Source organism: Mauremys reevesii, linkage group 9 (genome assembly GCF_016161935.1).
Source record: "Mauremys reevesii isolate NIE-2019 linkage group 9, ASM1616193v1, whole genome shotgun sequence".
Taxonomy (NCBI): Eukaryota; Metazoa; Chordata; order Testudines; family Geoemydidae; genus Mauremys; species Mauremys reevesii.
Genome location: NC_052631.1, coordinates 85,237,029 through 85,257,412, shown reverse-complemented (window position 1 = coordinate 85,257,412; position 20,384 = coordinate 85,237,029). Strand labels below are relative to the sequence as shown.

Genomic DNA, 20,384 nt, shown 5'->3' with positions numbered 1-20,384 from the left:
AGTAAGTCCCTTCTTGCAGCTGTTCAAACAGCCCGGATTTCCTAAAGGTCTGAGCATCATGCACCTTTCCCAGCCATCCCACGTTGATGTCGGTGAAACATCCCTTGTGATCCGCCAGTGCTTGCAGCACCATTGAGAAGTACCCCTTTCGGTTTATGTACTGGTTGGCAAGGAGGTCTGGTGCCAAGATGGGGATATGTGTTCCATCTATCGCCCCACCACAGTTAGGGAACCCCATTGCAGCAAAGCCATCCACTATGACATGCACATTTCCCAAAGTCACTACCCTTGCTAGCAGGTTACTGATTGCCTTGGCTACTTGGATCACAGCAACCCCGACAGTAGATTTGCCCACTCCAAATTGATTCCTGACTGACTGGTAGCAGTCAGGCATTGCAAGCTTCTAGAGGGCTATCGCCACTCACTTCTCAACTGTCAGGGAAGCTCTCATCTTGGTATTCCTGCATATCAGGGTGGGGGAAAACAACTCACAAAGTTCCAGGAAAGTGGCCTTACGCATGTGAAAGTTTCACAGCCACTGGGAATCATCCCATACCTGCAACACTATGCAATCCCACCAGCCTGTGCTTGTTTGCCGGGCCCAGAACTGGCGTTCCACTGTATCAATCTGCTCCACTGCCACCATGATGTCCTAATTGCCACATCCCATGCTTTCAGGAACGTCTGTGTCCATGCCCTCCTCACAATCATCCTCGTGCTGGCGGCTCCTAGCCAGGTTCTGCACCTACTGCAGGATAATGTGCAAGGTGTTTGCTCACAACAGCAGCGGTGAGCTGAATGGGCTCCATGCTTGCCCTGCTATGGCATCTGCTCGGGTAACCCAGGAAAAAAGGCGCAAAATGATTGTATGCCGTTGCTTTCACGGAGGGAGGGAGGAAGGGGAGACTTGACGACATGTACCCAAAACCACCCTCAACAATATTTTTGCCCCATCAGGCATTGGGAGCTTAATCCAGAATTCCAATGGGCGGCGGAGATTGCAGGGACTGTTGGATAGCTACCCACAGTGCCCAGCTCCGTGAGTCGATGCTAGCCATAGTATTGAGGACGCACTCTGCCGACTTAATGCGCTTAGTGGGGACATACACAATGGACTGTGTAAAATCGCTTTCTAAAGATCGACTTCTATAAAATCAACCAAATTTTATAGCGTAGACATACCCTTAAACTCCTGTTTTTCTACTCCAGACATAGCCTAAATGTTTTCTAGACTCCAGGTTTGATGTATTTATACAGCTGCAAGTCCGTGTCAGAGTTCATGCAGGTTGAAATATAAAAGTGCCAATAATTCCACCAAACTGAGAACAGAAAGTACACCCATATCAAATAAATAAAACATTGTTTTTAGAGTCTCAGGATAATGTATACATATGCACACATATACACAAAGCACCAGTGAAATGCAGCATCCTCTAAGGTGGGAGTGTGGTAACCAACTAGTATACCGCACAGTGCACAACAGCTGAGGATGGAAATTTTAGTCCAAGCACACCGGGAAAAATCACTGCTACTTCAAGAAGTGTAATTGGTTATTTAATATCTATGGAGAGAAAACAGGACTTTGTTTAAAAAAACAAGTTTAATTTAAAATAAGCTATATTTTAAAATTATTTTAACCAGGGCTAAACAAGTTTTGTTACACTCTTGGTCTCATATCCACAGACACCAACATTGTTAGATGTGATCAAACCCAGCACTAAAAGAAGCTATCACTTGAACTAGAACAGGCTGCCTCTAGTCCAAGGACTTGGCTTCACTGCAGAGTTAACCTGAGTTATAACTTGAGTGTTGCCCTCGGATCAAATCCCATCCACACACAAAAACTATCAGCTCAAGCATGGTAGTTCTTTTAACTTGATTTGGCTGGCCAGTCAATGGAGCTCAAGTGAACACAACTCAGCTGGCAATTCAATCACTACAGTCTGAATGTTATTTCACAGTGTGGCTGCTCTCATTTGAGTTAGGCTAATTTGAGGCTTTAACTGCAGTGAAAACCTGAGTTAGAAATGAATAGACTGTACAGTCACTGTGGACAGCCAGTAGGGGTGGACATGTGAAGTAGGCTATCTTATTACTAGAGCTAGGTGGGAAATGGTTTTCTCATCCCATGAAAGTTTTAAAGATTTTGAAATTTATCCTGTCATAAATTGTGACCAATTATAAATCTCATATTTTTCTGAACTGAACCTGAATTGGGGTTTTTTGGATTAGGTAAAATGAAATGTTTCCTTTTGATAATTCCAAAACTTTTTATTTCAACCTTTTTAACCTTTCTTTTTGGAGATTATAAATGAACAGAAATTTTCAAAACAAAGAAGTTGTTTCAAACCAAAAATGAAACTTTTTGTTTAGAAAATGTTGAAGCAGAACCTTTTGACAATTTCAAACCATTTTTTTTTAAAAAATTCAATTTGGGAAATTTGTCAAAGCCAACCCTTTCCCACAGTTTCAGTTTTGACAAATTAGCATTTTCCAGTGAAAAATATTTAGTTGGAAAACTCAGACCAGCTCTACTTACTACTTAATTGTTCAAATGTCACAAAAAAGAAAAATACTGTTTGTATATCATTCTAATATACTGTATCTCATATTCTCCTCCTTGCTCTGACCTGAGCTTTAGGTTGGGATGGAGACGGAAAAGATTTGAGATAATTCATTAACACTTTATTAAAAAATGAAGTTATGTGCTTTACATTGTTTTTAGTACCTACTCCCCAAAAATTGTTCAGGTCTTCAACTGCTGGGACACTATTCATATTTCATCCTGGATCATCTAAAGACTTGTAACCTTCTGATTTCCTATTATATGAATCTCTGTACAAGTCGCCATTTCTCTTCTATTGATCAGACACTCTAGTCATTTCTAAGCACTAGTATTTTCATGTCCAGGTCATGGCATTTTCATCATTTTTAGTTAAGGAACAGTCTTTGATAAGTTTTTACAGTACTAATTAATGTTTTTCATTTTTTAGGCAAAAGGACTGGTTTGCTTTCTCATTGTAGTATTCTGGTAATCTTTTTGTACTGTTTTCTACTAAACCATCAGAGGCCTCTACATTTGGGGGGATCTGGAAGTGCATTTAGTTTGCCAGTTTGCCATTTAGTTTGCCAGTTCAAATCCAGCCCAAATCAATAGTAAACAAAAGTTTCAAAGAGGGTTATTTACTTTAATTTAAAGAAAAACAAAACCGGCAAATAAAAGCATGCCCATCCAGGCTCTTGGTGACCTTAACAACAATTAAAAGCACCATCCAAAAATAATTACAAAGAAAATAACCAAATCAAAGTTCCATCCTGCAAGTTGGAGGATGCCTCTGTGGAGCAGCTGGCAAAATTAGCCCATAACAGCCATCAGTCAGCAAAACTATTAAAGTTCCTACTCTACCCTTTCTCTTCAAATTAATCTCACTCCTCCTCAGATGTCTTCTCAGACAGGCTTTGCAATATACCTATTGCAAAGGAGTTTTTAGTCCATAACAGGAAGAGGGGCCCTCATAGAACATATTAAAAATCCCCATTCAAATTAGTCGTATCAACATGGAGACCAAGGATAGAATAGGCATGCACACTAATGTTCTTTCACCTGGTGAAGGTACATTATTAGTGTGTGTAGGGCTTGCACTTCACTGCCCCTGCAGTATTTGTTCTGCAAATAAATAGAACTCTTCAGTGCTCTCACCATAGGCACTTACAGGAACATGGAAAAAGAGAGTAAGAATGACAAAAATGCCAGGAAGAGGGCTTTTAGAGGGTTTCCCCCCAAAGGTAGGGGAGAGGGATTTGCAAAACCACCCATCAATTACACAATACTACTCTGCATTATTTTGTCCTGTAAATGTCAAGCAGATACTTAAAAAATGGGGCAGGTTCAATTGTAAGAGTTGTAAGCCTTGACAATAGCCACATAGAATATTCTGTTTCTACTACTAAATAACCAAGTAATTGTGCAATTGGTATTAAATGTCACTCCTTTAAATACTGTTTTGCCTAAAATAAGTTTTTTTTTAAGTTCTGCATGTAGGTGTTTGATGTCATTACATCCCTTATTAACACCTGAAAAACACAAATGACAGCTGTCTTCATAATCAAACAATTTGTATTCAAATACTGCACTGTAACCAGTTTATCTGGTGTCCAATAGCACAACAGTGAATTTTTCTAATCCCCAAACATTTTCCTCAAGATTTTCACTTCCTAAATTGGAAAGGAAAACACTGTTTGGTTAATATTTACCACTTTAGGCCCAACTCCTGCAATACCTAGTTCACAGAGTCCCTATGAAACTACTTAACAGTTTTGTCTGAGTAGGGACTGAAGGATTTAACCCCTAATTTGCCACATGCTATTTATAGTCATATATAGGCACATCAGAAAAAAAGCTCTAAATAATCAATATGAATTTAGCCTAACAAGAAATCTCTTCTCTTCCTGGGGTCAAATGAAGAACTAGACAGTATCTGTTGTCAGTATTTTATTGATCTTTTAGTCAAAGAACAATCCATTTTAAGAAAAACAAGCAAACAAACAAAAACAGATACACACATGGACCCTGAACCTGCATATGAGTAATTTTACATGGGAACAGTCCCACTGAGTTCAAGGATTTGATGGATTGCAGCCTACAAATGTAAACAAGAAAGACAAGTGCTTATTACTAACTTACACTACATCTAAAGGAGTCTAGTAAAACAGATAAATTTTCATGTTCTCCTCTCTGATGCCTCATTGGTTAATTGTCACTAGCTCTGTGTATTAGGCACCTGTTTTTGAAAAGGAGAACAGCCTTTGCAGCTGCCAAGAAACCACCCAAATCTGAAGGGGCACAGGAAGGGCAATATAACCTACGAAAGACAAACCAGAGCAACTAATCGTGGAATTCCCAGGAAATAAAGTTGTTCTCTGTATTTAAACTTTATTACATTTTAATGCATTCCAACAGACAAGTTAGACCACATATGCAAAGCAGTCCTACATTATCTTCTATTATAGGCATATCATAAAATAATACTTCACGTGTAAGCTAAGCAGCACGCATGTTAACCCTAAGAACAGTCCCTCCCTGGAGCAGAACCAGCTACAAGGAAACACGTTTAGGGGAACACAGGCCCATCCCCCCCAGAATCAACAGCGATTCTTTGTGCAGCTTTGGATTCTAAGCCTGCGCTTGGGGGCTAGTTCGGTTTTTAAACACTTGGGCTTGTTGTCCATCCCTTAGGATGGTACGTGTGGCACAGTCGCATGGCGAGGAGGAGTGAGCAGCCCCCAGGCCCGGACGCCTGTTCTGTAACTTTGACTCTTTGCTCCTATGAGAAGCGCCACGGGGGCTTCAGGCACCGCCTGATTCCCGGGCCCGCTGCCCCCAGGGCCGGCTCGCTTCGCTATATGAGGCACGAGACCAGGGCCGATCCCCAAAACGGGCGCAGGAGCATGGGCCGCCCGGGCTCATTGGCTGCAGCTGGGCTCCCAGCTAGCGACGCCACGCGCAGCCCCCTGCGCCCCGGGGACTGCTGCGCTCAGCGGCGCCGCTGCGCTTCCCCCTCCCCGCTCAGCGCATCCCCGCCCCAGCGCCGCCTGCCCCGCAGCCTCCCCGGCGAGCCCCTCCTCCTTCCCCGAGCCCCACGGCTCCAAAGCCCGCGGGGCCACAATGCAGCTGTCCTCCCACCAGCCTGGTGCCTGCGCCTAGTCCTCAGGCTGGCCCCGGGGGCTCGCGCCTCCCCGGAGTAGGAGTTGCCCCTGCGCCCCAACCCGCCCCCGCTCGGAAGATGCAGAAGGGCTGGAAGAAATACTTCGGCCAGAAATCCCTCAGCGAGGTCACCATGGATGAGTATCTGGCCAGCCTGGGGCTGTACCGCAAGCTCACAGCCAAAGACGCCTCTTGTCTTTTTCGGGCCATTTCCGAGCAGGTAAAAGGAGTTTCATTCCCCTCCCCCCCCGGGGGGTGAAGGTGGGGGGTTCCAGGCGCTGCCCCGCAAGGCTCCTCGAGGGCTGGGCTTGTTCCCCTCATAGGCCTGACCTGGGTGGTGGTTTTCCCACCACCTCCCAGCTCTACTAGCTGGAGTTAAATACAACTTATGCCTTGGGGGGGTTAACTTCACCTCTCCCTTCCCCTGGTTTTCCCATCCCTTCTCTCCTAGAAAGAGCCAGATGAACTTGTAAGTGGGGTTCCACTTGTTTTCTTTTGGGGGAGGAGGGTGGATAGCTCAGTGGTTTGAGAATTGGCCTGTTAAACCCAGACTTGTGAGCTCAGTCCTTGAGGAGGCCATTTAGGGATTTGGGGCAAAAATCTGCCTGGGGATTTGTCCTGCTTTGAGCAGGGGGTTGGACTAGATGACCTCCTGAGGTCCCTTCCAACCCTGATATTCTATGATTCTAAGGCATCATTTGCCAAAGTTGTATTTTTGGCTTTGAAGTAATCTTCATCTTTCTCTCCATTCCCAAAGCTGGAGCAGCAGGAGTTGGATAAAAGTTTCTAGTTCTGCTCTGTCCCTTACAGAACTGTGGGTTAGTTCTAGTTTTGCAAAATGAGCTGTGGCTGGGGTCTAGTTTACCTTTTATCCCAGCTGCCAAAGGCTGGGTTAAAGGCTCTCATTTGGACTAATATTCTACCAGTGGTTACCTAATTAACAATCATTTATTTTCCTTTAGCATCTTCAAATTCTTCCACTCAAAAATGTATGGGCAAATACCATAAGGCACAGATGAGTAGCCAAAAAGGATCATGCTGTATATTGAGGTTCTATTTATGAGTAGCTTATAAAAGGTTTTATTAAATGACTAATCACTTTCTATACACTTAGTCCAATGGGTCTAAAGGTTGATTACAACTATCTATCATCTAATGATGTGCTTATAATTACCTATAGTATGTGTTGTTCAGGTCTGTAACATGCTTATAATATAGTCACCTTGTAATGTAAACCAGGGGTTCTCAACCTTTTTCTTTCAGAGCCATTTCCCTTCTCCCTCCCTTCCCCCCCCCCCCCCTGGATATTAAAAACTTCATGGCCCACCTGTGGCACAACAACTGATTTTCTGCATATAGAAGCCAGGGCCGGCGTTAGGAGGTAGCAAGCAGGGCAGTTGCCTGGAGCCCCATGCCACAGGGCCCTTGCAAAGCTAAGTTGCTCATGCTTTGGCTTCAGCCCCAAGTGGTGGGGCTCAGGGCCCTTGGCTTCAGCCCCAGGCAGTGAGCCTTCAGCTTTCTGCCCTGGGCCCTAGCAACTCTAATGCTGGCTGTGCTTGGAGGACCCCCCTGAAACCTGCTCATGGCCCCCTTGGGGGGGGGCGGACTGCTGGTTAAGAACCACTGATGTAAAACTATATGTAAAGGGAGCCTTAGAGTAAAGTGCAACTTAAAATTAGCTGCAAACTTTTCATTTCAGTGCTTTTTAACACCTTTGTTTATTTTCTAGCTGTTTGCTTGTCAGATTCATCATATGGAAGTCAGGAAGGCTTGTGTTTCGTTTATGAGGGAAAACCAACATAACTTTGAGTCTGTAAGTAGACTTGTGTATTTATGATATGCAAAGTTTTATGTGTACACTTAGGAGATAGTGGGGGTGTTTATACATAAACATATTATTTACGTAGATCTGTGCACTGAAAACCTACACAGTGCTTTGCTTTGTTTTGTTTTTAGTTTCTAAGTTTTGACCGAGCACAAGTTTAAACTAGTACTAAGCAAGATGAGAAGTTGAGGGTAAAATGCTTCCTCATCTGCATTACTCTGTCCATTAGTTTCTAGTCAACTTTAGATTTGTTTCTAACCCTTGGAAATATATTTATATGGCACAACATTTTTATTTGTAAAAGGTAATATACATTTATTCTAAACATCTGATCTTGCATCTTAACTGTGATTACAGTACCGTATAGACATTAATAAGCTATCTTTGTGAAACTGAAACTTCTTGCCTGTGAAACTATACATTTTGAATTAAAACTTCCATCTCTAAGGACAGTGGAATGCTACATGGCTCTTTAACCGTGGTGTTATACGTGCTTTAATGTCACTGTACACTTTCAGTGGATGACTTCAACAACTGTTGAAGCCTGCTATTTTCACCTAATGAAGACTCTACTTTAACTGAAGTGATAGAGGTCTGTGGTTTTCATTCAGAAGATCACAAATTCAATCCCTGCCAACAACTGCAGTCTCTTTATATACCTAGCCTCAAGTTTGTTACAATACTGCTGAATATTGATGTACAATGTTGCTGACAACCACTGATCCAGGTAAACTTACCAGTATAGACAGGTCCTGTGACTGCTTTGAAACAACTTGGTTCTGGAAGAGCATTCTGAATACTCTACTGGCTGTTTGAACTCTAATGCACAAATGGCTTTCCCTGCATCCTAAGGGAACTATTCTAAATGCTATCTATTTTGCGGATAAAACAATAAACTAGCTTCTTTTAGTATTATAATACAGTCTTTCACATCAAGTGATATTTAAGTGCTTTGTACACTGTGTACATACCCCTCCCCCCCACTTAAATGCAGCTACCACTGAGATGGAGGGAGACATCCAGCTGGCTCAGAACGTATTGCATAATAGTGAGATAAGAGACTTTTTTTGGTGACAGGCACTTGCACAAGTTACTACTCACAATTATTGCTGTGGTATTTTAACTTCCATACAGAGCATCCAAGATCTTTACTGTCTGTCTCTTTTATTGGATAAGGCAAACAAGGTGGCATTTAACATATTGGCCTGAGGAGGAAGGGCTGGGGTGAGCAATGCTAGTATTTGCACTCATGTATTTTAGGATATCTACCTTTCCCAACCTTAAGCTATCCCTTTTCAACTAGAGGAGTAGATATAAAATTTGATAATAGCTAAAATTGTTACCTTGCAATTTAAAAACAAACATGCTTGAAAAGTCACTTCTGCAGTGCAGGTGGGGCAAACTGTTAAAATTAAACTATTTTCAGACCGAAGCATCAGACCCAGATATAACCAAATTGTACATCTAGTTGTGCATGTGTATGAGATATCTGGACCTTCCAGACCTTATATGTGATACAAGAGATTCCCACATCCTTCCTTAATATGTTTGAGGAAACACTGCTATAATTCTGACTTTGTGGGGCGAGGGGTTCCGTTTGATCTAGTGTGTATAGATAAAATAGCTTTTCGGCAAGAAGTTACCTCCTTTACTAAGCACATACATATGCAATTGTTCCTAAATGTAGGGGAGAGGGAGAAATCATTCATGATCAGGAAGGCTACTTGTCTTATGAATTTGAAGGCTGTTGTGCTAAGACCACTGCTTATATGCTGACCAATATGGTCTCATTGTTGCCTTGTAGTCCTCCCGTCCCCAACTGTCTATATCTATCTGTCTTGTATTTAGATTGTAAGCTCCTTGGAGCAGGGACCATCTGTTGTTTGTACATCGCTTAGCACAATGTGGTCCTGATCCATGACTTGGTTCCTAGGCACTACGGTAATACAAATAAGAGAGAAATTTTCAGTTTTTCTCTAAACTCTTTAAATACAAAGAGCAAATTCTTAATGTTTCCAGCAGATTTAGTAATGATATGCAGCTGATTAAATCAATTATATCTTCTTTTTAAGTATGTGGAAGGATCCTTTGAAAAATATCTGGAACGGCTGGGAGATCCAAAGGTAAGGCTAGATTCATATTCCTGAGGCTGAGCCCAAAAAAGATCATGATTGTTTGCTGGAATGTGGGTTTGAATGTTAAAAGCAGCAAAGAGTCCTGTGGCACCTTATAGACTAATAGACGTATTGTAGCATGAGCTTTCGTGGGTGAATACCCACTTCGCTGGATGCATGTTTGAATGTTGTTTCTGTTCTCCCTGCTAACTTTTACCTCAGTCCTGTTGTCAGATCCACATAGGTGGACCCTTGCACCTGAACAGAGCCCTGTTGATTTCAATAGGACTCTGTGTGGGTGCAGTAGGACTCTGGATCTGATGGCAGGATCAGGGCCTTGGTTCTTGCTTGTGGGCAAAAAAGGGGCATTGTCAAACCACAACAGTGTAATTTAAGCTGAGGGAATCAAACTGTGGTCCTGTCAGCTTGGACCTTTAAAAGGCTGTTACAAAACTGGGTGCATAATTCATAGCAAATGTTTGACAAATTTTGCTTTTTTTCCCCCTAGATTTTTGGGGAAAAAACCTGCATTCTTTCTTAAACTTATGGTTTCTTTGAAGATTTTTAACTAGTGAGCATGAGCAGGATACAAGAGTATCTAAAGCAAATTTAGTATTTTTATCAAAGAAATATTTTGAGACTGCTACAGGTCTAGCTAGTAGAGCTTAGCTGCAACTTTGCCCAGGATTATTGGCCAAAAATTGAATACTTAATTGTCCCATGTCAGTGATCTTCTCTTCAGGAACCTTCATGTTTTACAAATTTCCAGGTGCAGAAGGAATCAAAATTTTGCAAAAGATGGAACTGAAGTATTTGAGGAGTATATCATCACTTCACATTGATATATTCTCTCGGTGGGTTTTCTTCAGTGCCCACCTAAATATTTTTAAGGCAGTCTCTGAGGGGTTTTACAGTTACCACTAACTTTTAAGGATTGAGGCGTAGACCCTTCTTCTCCTGGTCCCTATAAAACAGTTATTGCAGAGGGCAGTATATTCAGATGTACTCCTTTTATAGAGCTTGGTTTGAGACTTTTAGAGCTTTGAAGATAGGGGCTAAGAATTTTACCCAGTAGTTAGAGCTGGTCAGAAAATGCTTTTTAAAAAAAAAAAATCACGAAAAATGTTGACTAGCTCTAGTAATGGTATAGTGAGAGCCAGTATAGAGTTCCAAGTACTGCAGTGCAGGCTCAGTGGTCAGCTCCATTACAGATTTGACGAAGAACAGTTTATTTTTGTACCTGCTAACATGATATCAAAATATTTTTATACACTTAGGAAAGTGCTGGCCAATTGGAGATAAGCGCTCTATCACTAATTTATAAGTAAGTCTCTTCCCTTTTTATTGTGCTGTGAATGGCTAAGGCTGCTAGCTGTGGGGCCCAGAATCTCTTGATTCATAGATTTTTAAGGCTAGAAGGGACCATTATGATCATCTAGTTTTGATGCCAGCTTGGCTTAGGAGTAACTGCCATTCAATGTTTATTACATGAATGGGTGGCTGCAAACCAGTTCCAGGTAAAGAGGATCCCACATCCTGAAACGTACTGAATTTTCATCATTGTTAAGTCTCACAAGAGGGCAAAGACCTGGTGTCCATGGAGATTGAGCTAACCCTGACTACTGGAGGTTTCATTGCTGCTGCCCAGGCAATACTGGCTCTGTGAATTATCAGAGGGCTTCAGTCTGCACTGATGTCTATTTGGCATTTTTCATAACTGTTAAAATCTTTAATTAAAAAAAAAGTTTACAGTGAGAGACTTACTGATGGGAAGTGATGTGGAGTTGTGTGCACTGGAAACAACTTTCATAGCTAGCATTAGATAACTGCCAACACACAAGTAAAACTGTGCACGCTATATGAGGTGTCCTCACTTCCCGAATTTTCAAGAAGTGCTGCTCAGAGTGTAAGCCTAGAAATGCATTTAAAATAAATTATAGTTTCACTTGACATTTGAATCTACTGCAAGCACTGTCTTGCTTAAAAAAAAAAAATACTGCCACTTCTGAACAAACAGTTTAGGAGCCTAATGGCAGAGACTCTAAAACACTTTGCATCCTGTTCCAGTCCAAAATGAACAGTTAGACTTCTACAACATTCTAATGGCACCCTGTACTAAGATTGTAACCCTTTTGGAACTACTTCATTTAGAGTTAATTGCTTCACTATCAGAGCAATCTGTCTTGAGATCAGAAATACCTGACCTTATAAGATGGATCTTTTTTATTATCTGAAACCAGACACTGTAGGTTTTACCAAATATTTTTCTTATTTCAAGTAGATGGTTCCATTTTGTGAATTTAGTTATTGCTTAAATTTTATATTGACATTCACTTGTTAGGAAAAATATTCTGCTTCCATTTTATGTTAACCAACAGTGGATTCTCCAGACTATTCTCTTCAAATGTCTTCATAACAAGCATTTGCATTAAACGCGTGCTCTTTCAAGTCTCTTGATTTTTTTTTTTTCCTCTTGTTGCCTAGTCGAGACTTTATTCTGTACCGGTACCCTGGAAAGCCACCTACCTATGCTACAAACAATGGCTTTGAAGACAAGGTAAGGAGATGTGAGCGAATTTTCTACCCTCCCACTCCTAGATAACTCTAATTTCACTCAGTTCTAATGAGCTTGTCACTTCAGTTTTGCTCTTGTAACTCCAGTGAAGTCTGCACATTTTGCACACTTAAAAAAATAAAAACAAAGCTAACTTCAACAAGGCTAATGCTCCACAAATGAATTATTTCACAGTTGAATACTCTCGTTGCACAGTAGTTAACCTTTTGCTAGACTAAGTTCCTGTTGGCTGCAGGAGTTATAATATTACAGCCCAGGAATCTTCCCATTTGATCAACTTTAGCTTTTCTGGAGTGAGGGTGCTTGAATACAGGTCTCTGTGGCTATTTTTTTTAATCTCACTAGCTGGAATGAGACACTTGGATTGAGTTGCTAATGAACAAAGGGAAAGTGGCAAGATTAGACCAATATATGGGTGAAGAAAGGGCACTCTTCTCCCACCCCCAAAAGAGAGCAGACAAGATTTTGGGGTCTTCTGGGGTGTATTTTTTCCCCTCCTGGATATAAATTAATTAGTGTGATTTTTTTTTTGTGGGTTGTGCATTGTTAGTAAAGCAGTAGATAGTCTAAACCCACTTGAGGTTTTGACACAATTAAAGGGTGTAGGGAAAGTTCAGTATTTAGCTTTTTCTTGTGAAATAGCTTTTCCTCTAGTTTTGATACTAGTGGGCCAATAAGTTTTTGCAGTTTGGGGATTCTAAATGTAAGCGTGATTGGCATTTAACTTCTAGACCGTTAGTTGTTCATAAGGTAGCTGACTCACAGTAAAGTCTCTCATATTTGACCTTCAACAGTTCATGAGATGACTAAACAGTGTTCATGTGGGTAATAAGGCAAACTTATTTGTACACTTGTTACAATCCCTTTTATAGGGATAGGGATCAACTCTGTTTCTAACACTTTGTATTTATACTAAGCATACCCATTGTTTGGACAGCGAATTAAAGCATTAGCCTTAGAATAAGTAAAGGATTTGTAGTCTCGCACTAGAACATCAAATAGAAAATGTTTTTGGTTTTCTTTCATTTCTTCCTCAAAGCTTTTTGGTTTTATTTTTTTTCCCAAGATCTTGCTGTGTTGTTCCAGTAACGGCCATTACGACTCTGTGTATACAAAACAATTTCAGGCAGATGCTGCTGTTTGCCAGGGTAAATTAACTCTCACTCTATTAAAAATAGTGTATTTGAAGTACCGTATATACTTGTTCATAAGCTGAATTTTTTTTAGTAAAAAAGGGAAGCACCAGGGAAGGGGGTCGGCTTATGAATGGGTATAGAGAGGGAGAGGTGGGACACAGCCCCGCCCCCCAACAGAGGGAGCAAGGAGAGGCAGCACAGCCAGCAGAGACAGAAGGGAAGAGGCGGGGCCAGAGTCTCTCTGCTTTTGGCCACACTGCTCTCCCCACAGCTGCCAAAGCAGCCGGCAGCTCTGGGGCTGGCCTGCCGGCAGCTCTGGGGCTGGCCTGCCGGAGCAGCCTGTGGCCAGGCCAGAGACATCCTCCCCAGATAAGATGGGGAGAGTGTGGGGGGTCCATTTCCCCACCAGTTGCTGCCCCAGCCCATCAGGGTAAGCACCTGGTGCACCACGACACTTTGTTTACTTAGGTTTACCTCTGTGACTGCGGACACTCAAGGTAAACAAACCATCTCGGCCCGCCAGTGTCTTATCCTGATGGCCTGGGAGCCAAAGTTTGCTGGCCCCTGAATTATAGGGTCGGCTTATGAACAGGTCATAAAAAAATTCCATTTTTACTTATCTATCTTTGGGTGGGGGTTCGACTTATAAACAAACCAGCTTATGATGGAGTATATACGTACTTATCAACAACGTTCTTTCTCGGGAGGAGAGGGGTGCTGAAGGGAGAAGAAAGTGGAAAGTTCATTAACCATTATTAATGGAGTTTAGTGTAATTGGTATGTTGTGGATGTGCACTTTGTGGACTTTCACTACTCTAAGGTCACCTGTCTGGCACCAAGTCATTGGATTCTGTGTGCTTTGTTTGCCCAGCTGTCTTGTACGAGATCCTGTACAAAGATGTGTTTGGCATGGACGAGGAGGAATTGAGAACTGCAGTTGAGATGTTTCGAAGTGGGGCCAAAAAGAACAGAAACAGTGTCTCTGTTGGAAGTGAGGATGCAAACTTTGATTGCCTTCCCGAGAAAGCATCCAAAACTTCATCAGAAAGGAGGTATTAGATTAAAAACAAAATATGCTGTGAAGGGTACCTGATCACTTAAAGGTGTTGGAGGGACTAGCCTACTAGTTGTGTTCTGAGCTGCCACATGGAACATCTGCGTCCACTTTCCGATGTCATTGTACTCAGCCAGAGGGTGAGCATATTGTGGAAAAAGCAGTGTGCTTTCCCTGGGACTGGGAAGTGAGGTGGTTGAGCAGCAACCTCTCCCACTGGCTATAGTCAGATGGCACCTTCTTGCTGAACAAATCATGAGTAATCAGAATCACTGGCTTACTTTAGTGAGAAACTATTATACTTTAATTCCTTTAATTTAATGCCCATGAATGGAACAACTGAAGGAGGCTTTAAGTTTGCAGAATGGAACTGGGCTGACCCTTCCTTAAACATAAAACAATGTTAGCTGCCACTGCATGGAAGACCTGAACTGAAGGGGTTGGAGGAGAGATCATTTCATTTACAATCAGGAAAAGGTTTAGCGTGTTTGAGTGCTGCATGTGCAAAACTTCATATTTGTTATACTACATTATAATAGTGTTAAGTTCTGGCTTGTATCTTATCACTTGATGGCGCCATGGTTCTTCTATTAAGTCATTCAACCAGTTTGATCTTGTTGATTTCAGTGCTGGCCAGAAATCTTGCACTGTATTTTGTAATTCTGTTTTTAAATTGCTTAGAGTGGAAGACTGGGAAGGCAATGATACTGACAACCCACCTGAAGATAAACTCAAACAAGGCACTGAAGAGGCAAAGGTTTGGCAATTAAGGGAGAATCCTTTAATTCTTTCCCATTAGTGTTCATGATACTGTGATTAAGGTTGAATCAGCCCTTCCTATTTGAAATGCTGCTGATGGGGATTTACACCTTTTTATTTCCTCCATCTTACATGTGTGTGTTTAGTTTTTAGCCCTGGTGTTCTTTATCTCGTCTTTTAAATTAATTGTTGAGCTTTTTATATGATAAAAGGCTCTATTTCTGAGACTCTTGTTCTTCAGCTAGCTTTAAAAAAAAAAAAGTTTTAAAAACAGTATTTGGCAAACAATCCCTGATCTGGACTTTTACCTAGAAACCTTCTAATTTATCTTATTTAATCTCTAATTTTATTTTAGGCACATGAACAGTGCTGTTGTTCCATTTTACCAGGCCTGGCTCGAAACATTGCTCTAACATTCAAGGAGCTCTGTGTGGGTGGATGGGTGGGGGCATGGCTACACTTGCAGATGTAGAGCGCTTTGAGTTAAACTAGCCTTTGTAGAGCACAGTAGGGAGAGTGCTGCAGTCTGTCACACTGCCAGCACACTGGCATGGCCACATTAGCCGCTCTTGCAACAGCCACAGAGAGCAGTGCATTGTAGTAGCTATCCCAGGATGCAAGTGGCTGCAATGTGCTTTTCAAATGGGGGGCGGGGGGAGGAGTGTGACAGGGAGTGTGTGTGGTGTGTGTATATTGGGGGGGAGTGGATTTTTGGGGGGCTGAGAGCATGTCAGCATGCTGTCTTATAAATTCAGGCAGCAGCAGACCTCTTTCCCCTCCTCCCCCCCCCCCCCACACCATTCCACAGTAATGGTTGCTTTGTCTCAGAGCAGATAAGCAGCAGGCTGTCAAATGGAGCTTTCAAAGGGCATATCCAAAACAATGACAAGAGTGGCCACTTGACTTAAGGGGATTGTGGGATGTTTCCAGAGGCAGATCAGAGTGCAGTAATGCAACACCTCATTCACACTGATGCTGGGGCACTCCAGTGGGGGCGCATCAAATGTTATTCTACTTGCTGAGGGGGAACTACCAGGAGTGCTCTAGCCGTGGAATCAGAGCACTCTACGTGCCTTGCCAGTGTGGATGGGTAGTGAGCTAGTGCGCCCGGGACTCCTTTAATGCGCTGTAACTCGCAAGTGTAGCCAAGCCCTATGTATATGTATATTACACACACTCATTGACTTTGATTTGGAGTTGTGTGGTCAGCAGCTTCTGAAAGTCAACCCTAGTTAGTTTTTTTCCTTCCCTATTTTTACCTAGTAACTAAAAACTTTCTATCTTGAAATCAAGCAGATCAGTATAGAGTCTGTGGTCAACTTCTTCAACATGATTTTTATTTATTTGCTTTGTCTTCAAGCGTCAGAATCCATAATACCTAAAGACTTGTTCATATTCTTCTTAGATTCTGAACTTGAAACAAACTAATTACATGTCATAGTGGAACTGAAAGAGGCAGGGAAGACAGTGTATATGCTTGTTTAAAATAATTAGAACCTCTGCAAGGAAAGAAAAGTGTGCCATATTTACAACCCTTTCAATTGTAGTCCATTTTAACTCTGTTTTAGCCGCCAGAAAATCCATCAAAGATGCCTTTTCCCTATAAAGTACTAAAAGCCCTGGACCCTGAGATCTATCGAAATGTAGAGTTTGATGTTTGGTTGGACAGCAGAAAAGGTACCTTAAAAAAACCCTTTGTATATTCTGTAAATTCCTGGCTAACAGTAAAAGTTTTATTGAGGCTCAGTGAGGTTATTATACAGACTGATTTACAAGTATGTTGGACCTGCACAGGGGCTTGAGCAAATAGACATATACCGGAAATGTAAAGGGCATTGTCTAATCCAGCAAACATATCTGTGCAGCATACATCCTGTTACCAGCCAGAAACTTCTTATTTTCATCTCTAAGCAACCAGTAGAGTACTTCCAATCCTATATGACGTCTGTCCATGCTCCTGAAATCTGTTCTGTTGAGGAAAATATATTGGTTCTGGACTAGAAAATGTGTGCTTTCAGGAAAGCTAAGTGCAATAGCAGAGTATCCTCTTATTATGCTATTTTCAGATAGTGTTCAAATGTAAAATGGGGGCTTATTTTTTTTAATTTATGGTAGCAGTGTCTGCACAAAGGCTCATATTCCATAAATGCGTTTGGGTTCAGAGTAACAGTAAAGGATGGGGGTCACTTAGCGGTTAGTGTGCACTCTGAACTGCCAAATCAGACAATTGGTCCCTTCCTCCCCAGCTGTCCAGGGGCTTGAGCACTAGGGAAATGTTACACTCTCCCCACATCTCATCTTGCATGCCAAAGAATCCCAAACTGTGAGTACAACAATGGGTTCACTTCACTCATCACTGAAATTCAGTCCAGTCCTTTCTGGGACTAAACAGAGCAGCCAGTTCCCAGTGTGCAGCAGCACTATACAGAAATTTAAGAGTGATCAGGGAAGAATAACTTTTTTCAGAATTTTCCTGTCGGGGAGATTTAAGTAGATTACAATTATCCAGATACATCCCGCCTTACAAAATGATCACAATTGGTCAGCATTTGGTGTTTTCATCTCTTCCATCAACACAGCAGCCCCTAATGCCTGGCTGGGCTTTTGACTCTCAGTATAGCCACGCTGCATGCTCCTTTTGGTGAGGTGTAGAGTGTATGTATACCTCTAGCATGGGTATTAATAGTAGTGTAGACAGTGAGGCGCTGCTTAGGCAAGTAGAGTGAAGACATGCCTGAACCCTGTGTGTACATGGGCGCCGACTTATATGGGCTCCTGGGGCTTTAGCCCCAGGAATATTCACAGACAGGGGCTCTGCTCCAGCAATATTTGGAGCTAGGTTTCTCCCCTGCTGTGCGCTGCCGGCAGCCCAGAGCCTTTTAAATCCCAGCCGCGGCAGGGAATCAGAGGGCTCTGGGCTGCCTGCCGCGGCGGGGAGCCCAGAGCCCTCTGATTCCCGGCGGCTGCTGGGATTTAAAAGGCTCTGGGCTGCCCGCCGCAGCAGGCAGCCCAGAGCCCTCTGATTCCCGGCCGCGGCTGGGATTTAAAAGGCTTTGGGCTCCCCGCCGCAGCGGGAAGCCCAGAGCCCTCTGATTCCCGGCTGCGGCTGGGATTTAAAGGGCTCTGGGCTCCCGGCTGCGGCTGGGATTTAAAAGGCTCTGGGCTCCCCGCCACAGCAGACAGCCCAGAGCCCTCTGATTCCCGGCGGCGGCTGGGATTTAAAAGGCTCTGGGCTCCCCGCCGCAGCAGGCAGCCCAGAGCCCTCTGATTCCCGGCTGCGGCTGGGATTTAAAGGGTTCTGGGCTCCCCGCGGTTGCAGGCAGCCCAGAGCCCTTTAAATCCCTGCCGCGGCTGAGATTTAAAGGGCTCTGGGCTCCCCGCCACAGCGGGCAGCGCAGAGCCCTCTGATTCCCGGCCGCGGCTGGGATTTAAAAGGCTCTGGGCTCCCCGCGGTTGCAGGCAGCCCAGAGCCCTTTAAATCCCAGCAGCGGCTGAGATTTAAAGGGTTCTGGGCTCCCCGCCGCAGCGGGCAGCCCAGAGCCCTCTGATTCCCGGCCCCGGCTGGGATTTAAAAGGCTCTGGGATCCCCGCGGCTGCCAGCAGCCCAGAGCCCTTTGAATCCCAGCCACTGTCCGCTGATTGCCCCCTCCCCAGACCCCTGCCCCAACTGCCCCCCAGAACCTCCACCCCCTATCTAAGCCCCACTGGTCCTTGTTCCCCGATTACCCCCTCCCGAGACCCCTGCCCCTTGGGACCTCAGCCCCTATCTAAGCCTCCCTTCTCCTTGTCCCCAACTGCCCCCTCCTGAGACCCCACCCAACTTCCCCAGGACCGCACCCCTACCTGTCCCCTGATAAACCTCTTAGACTCCCATGCCTATCCAATTGCTGCCTGTCCCCTGACTGCCCCTTCGAACCTCTGCCCCATCCAACTCCCCCTGCTCCTTGTCCCTTGATTGCCCCCCGGAACTCCCTACCTCTTCTCCAACCCCCAAACCGCTTACTGTGCCACTCAGACCAGCGTATCTGGCTCCATGCAGCTCCAGACAGTTGCTGCCATGCTCCCCCATCGAGCCCACAGCCCTCTCCCACCCCCAGCACCTGCCTTCCAGATTTGAACACCTCAAAATTCAGGAGTGCTCAAGCTCGGTTTGGGCAGCTTTTACTTCATTTCTCCCAAATCAGTTTCCCCTGCAAGGTGCCAACTGAAGGTGTTGGAGAACAGAGAGATCAGGTGGCCTCCTAATGCCTGGAAAAGAGACAAAGGCCGGAGGAGGGAGTGTCAGTGCCTGTGCGGACTTCTGGGAAGTGCACGGTGTGGAAGGGAATGCTGTGATGCTTTGGAACATCTCCATACAAAGCCAGTCAGGACTCTGGGGGAGCCTCCTCTCTCGGAGCAGACTGTCTCCAGGGCAAGAAGCTTTACACCTTCCTGGGTCTGACCTCGGAGCATTCAGCATGCCCTTCCACATCATGCACTTTCCACAGCGAGTCTGCCCAGGCTGGTCCTGGGGCAACCAGAGGTCCCTGCACCCCAACTCCGCAGTCAGATGTGACTCTCAGCCAGACAGTAAAACAGAAGGTTTATTAGATGACGGGAACACAGTTTAAACAGAGCTTGTTGGTACAGAAAACAGAACCCCTCTGTCAGGTCCATCTTGGGGGGTGGGGAGCCCAGAACCAAGTTCTGTGTCTCTCCCAATTTCCCCAGCCAGCTCCAAACTGACACTCCCTCCTCTGGCCTCTGTGTCTCTTCTGGACAAGGAGGCCACCTGATCTCTTTGTCCCCAACACCTTCAGTTGGCATCTTGCAGGGGAAACTGAGGCACCCACACAGTATTCAGAGAAAATATTAAGAACATTCCCACTTCATCACAACAGATGCAACAAAATATAATACTGTATATTGAAGTAGGCAAGTGCTGCTTCTGACTTTCCACTTTTAATTGACCCTTGTAATCTTGTGGCACTGACGCGTTGTAGCTTCATTTTATATTGGCTTACAGGGCGGGAGCGGGGGGGCACCACCATTTTGGGCCCCACCAAAAATTATACAAACCTGCCGCCTATGTGTGTGTGTATGTACCCTGCATGGATCTCTACTTGCACAAGCAGTGCCTCTCCTGTCTATAATGGTGCCCCCGCCCCCTCCCAACTGCTAGAGTCTTTCCCCACTGCAGGGAAAGGCTCCCAGAGCCTTTCTCTGCTGCAAGGGCCT

At 44.0% G+C, this 20,384-nt stretch overlaps 1 protein-coding gene across 2 annotated transcripts in view; it reads left to right on the top strand.

Annotated features, from left to right (window-relative positions):
* Window positions 1-5,446: 5,446 nt before the first annotated feature.
* Window positions 5,447-20,384, top strand: part of LOC120371866 (putative bifunctional UDP-N-acetylglucosamine transferase and deubiquitinase ALG13) — a 46,324-nt gene continuing 31,386 nt past the window's right edge. Inside the window, exons 1-9 of one of the 2 annotated variants that reach the window (XM_039488238.1) lie at window positions 5,447-5,924; window positions 7,434-7,517; window positions 9,602-9,652; window positions 10,921-10,967; window positions 12,128-12,200; window positions 13,285-13,366; window positions 14,226-14,406; window positions 15,090-15,165; window positions 16,736-16,844. In XM_039488238.1, the coding sequence (XP_039344172.1) occupies window positions 5,784-5,924; window positions 7,434-7,517; window positions 9,602-9,652; window positions 10,921-10,967; window positions 12,128-12,200; window positions 13,285-13,366; window positions 14,226-14,406; window positions 15,090-15,165; window positions 16,736-16,844 (844 nt within the window). In that variant the 5' untranslated portion in view covers window positions 5,447-5,783. Of the gene's footprint in view, window positions 5,925-7,068; window positions 7,086-7,433; window positions 7,518-9,601; window positions 9,653-10,920; window positions 10,968-12,127; window positions 12,201-13,284; window positions 13,367-14,225; window positions 14,407-15,089; window positions 15,166-16,735; window positions 16,845-20,384 lie in introns of those variants that run through there. The other variant, XM_039488239.1, reaches the window with a different exon arrangement.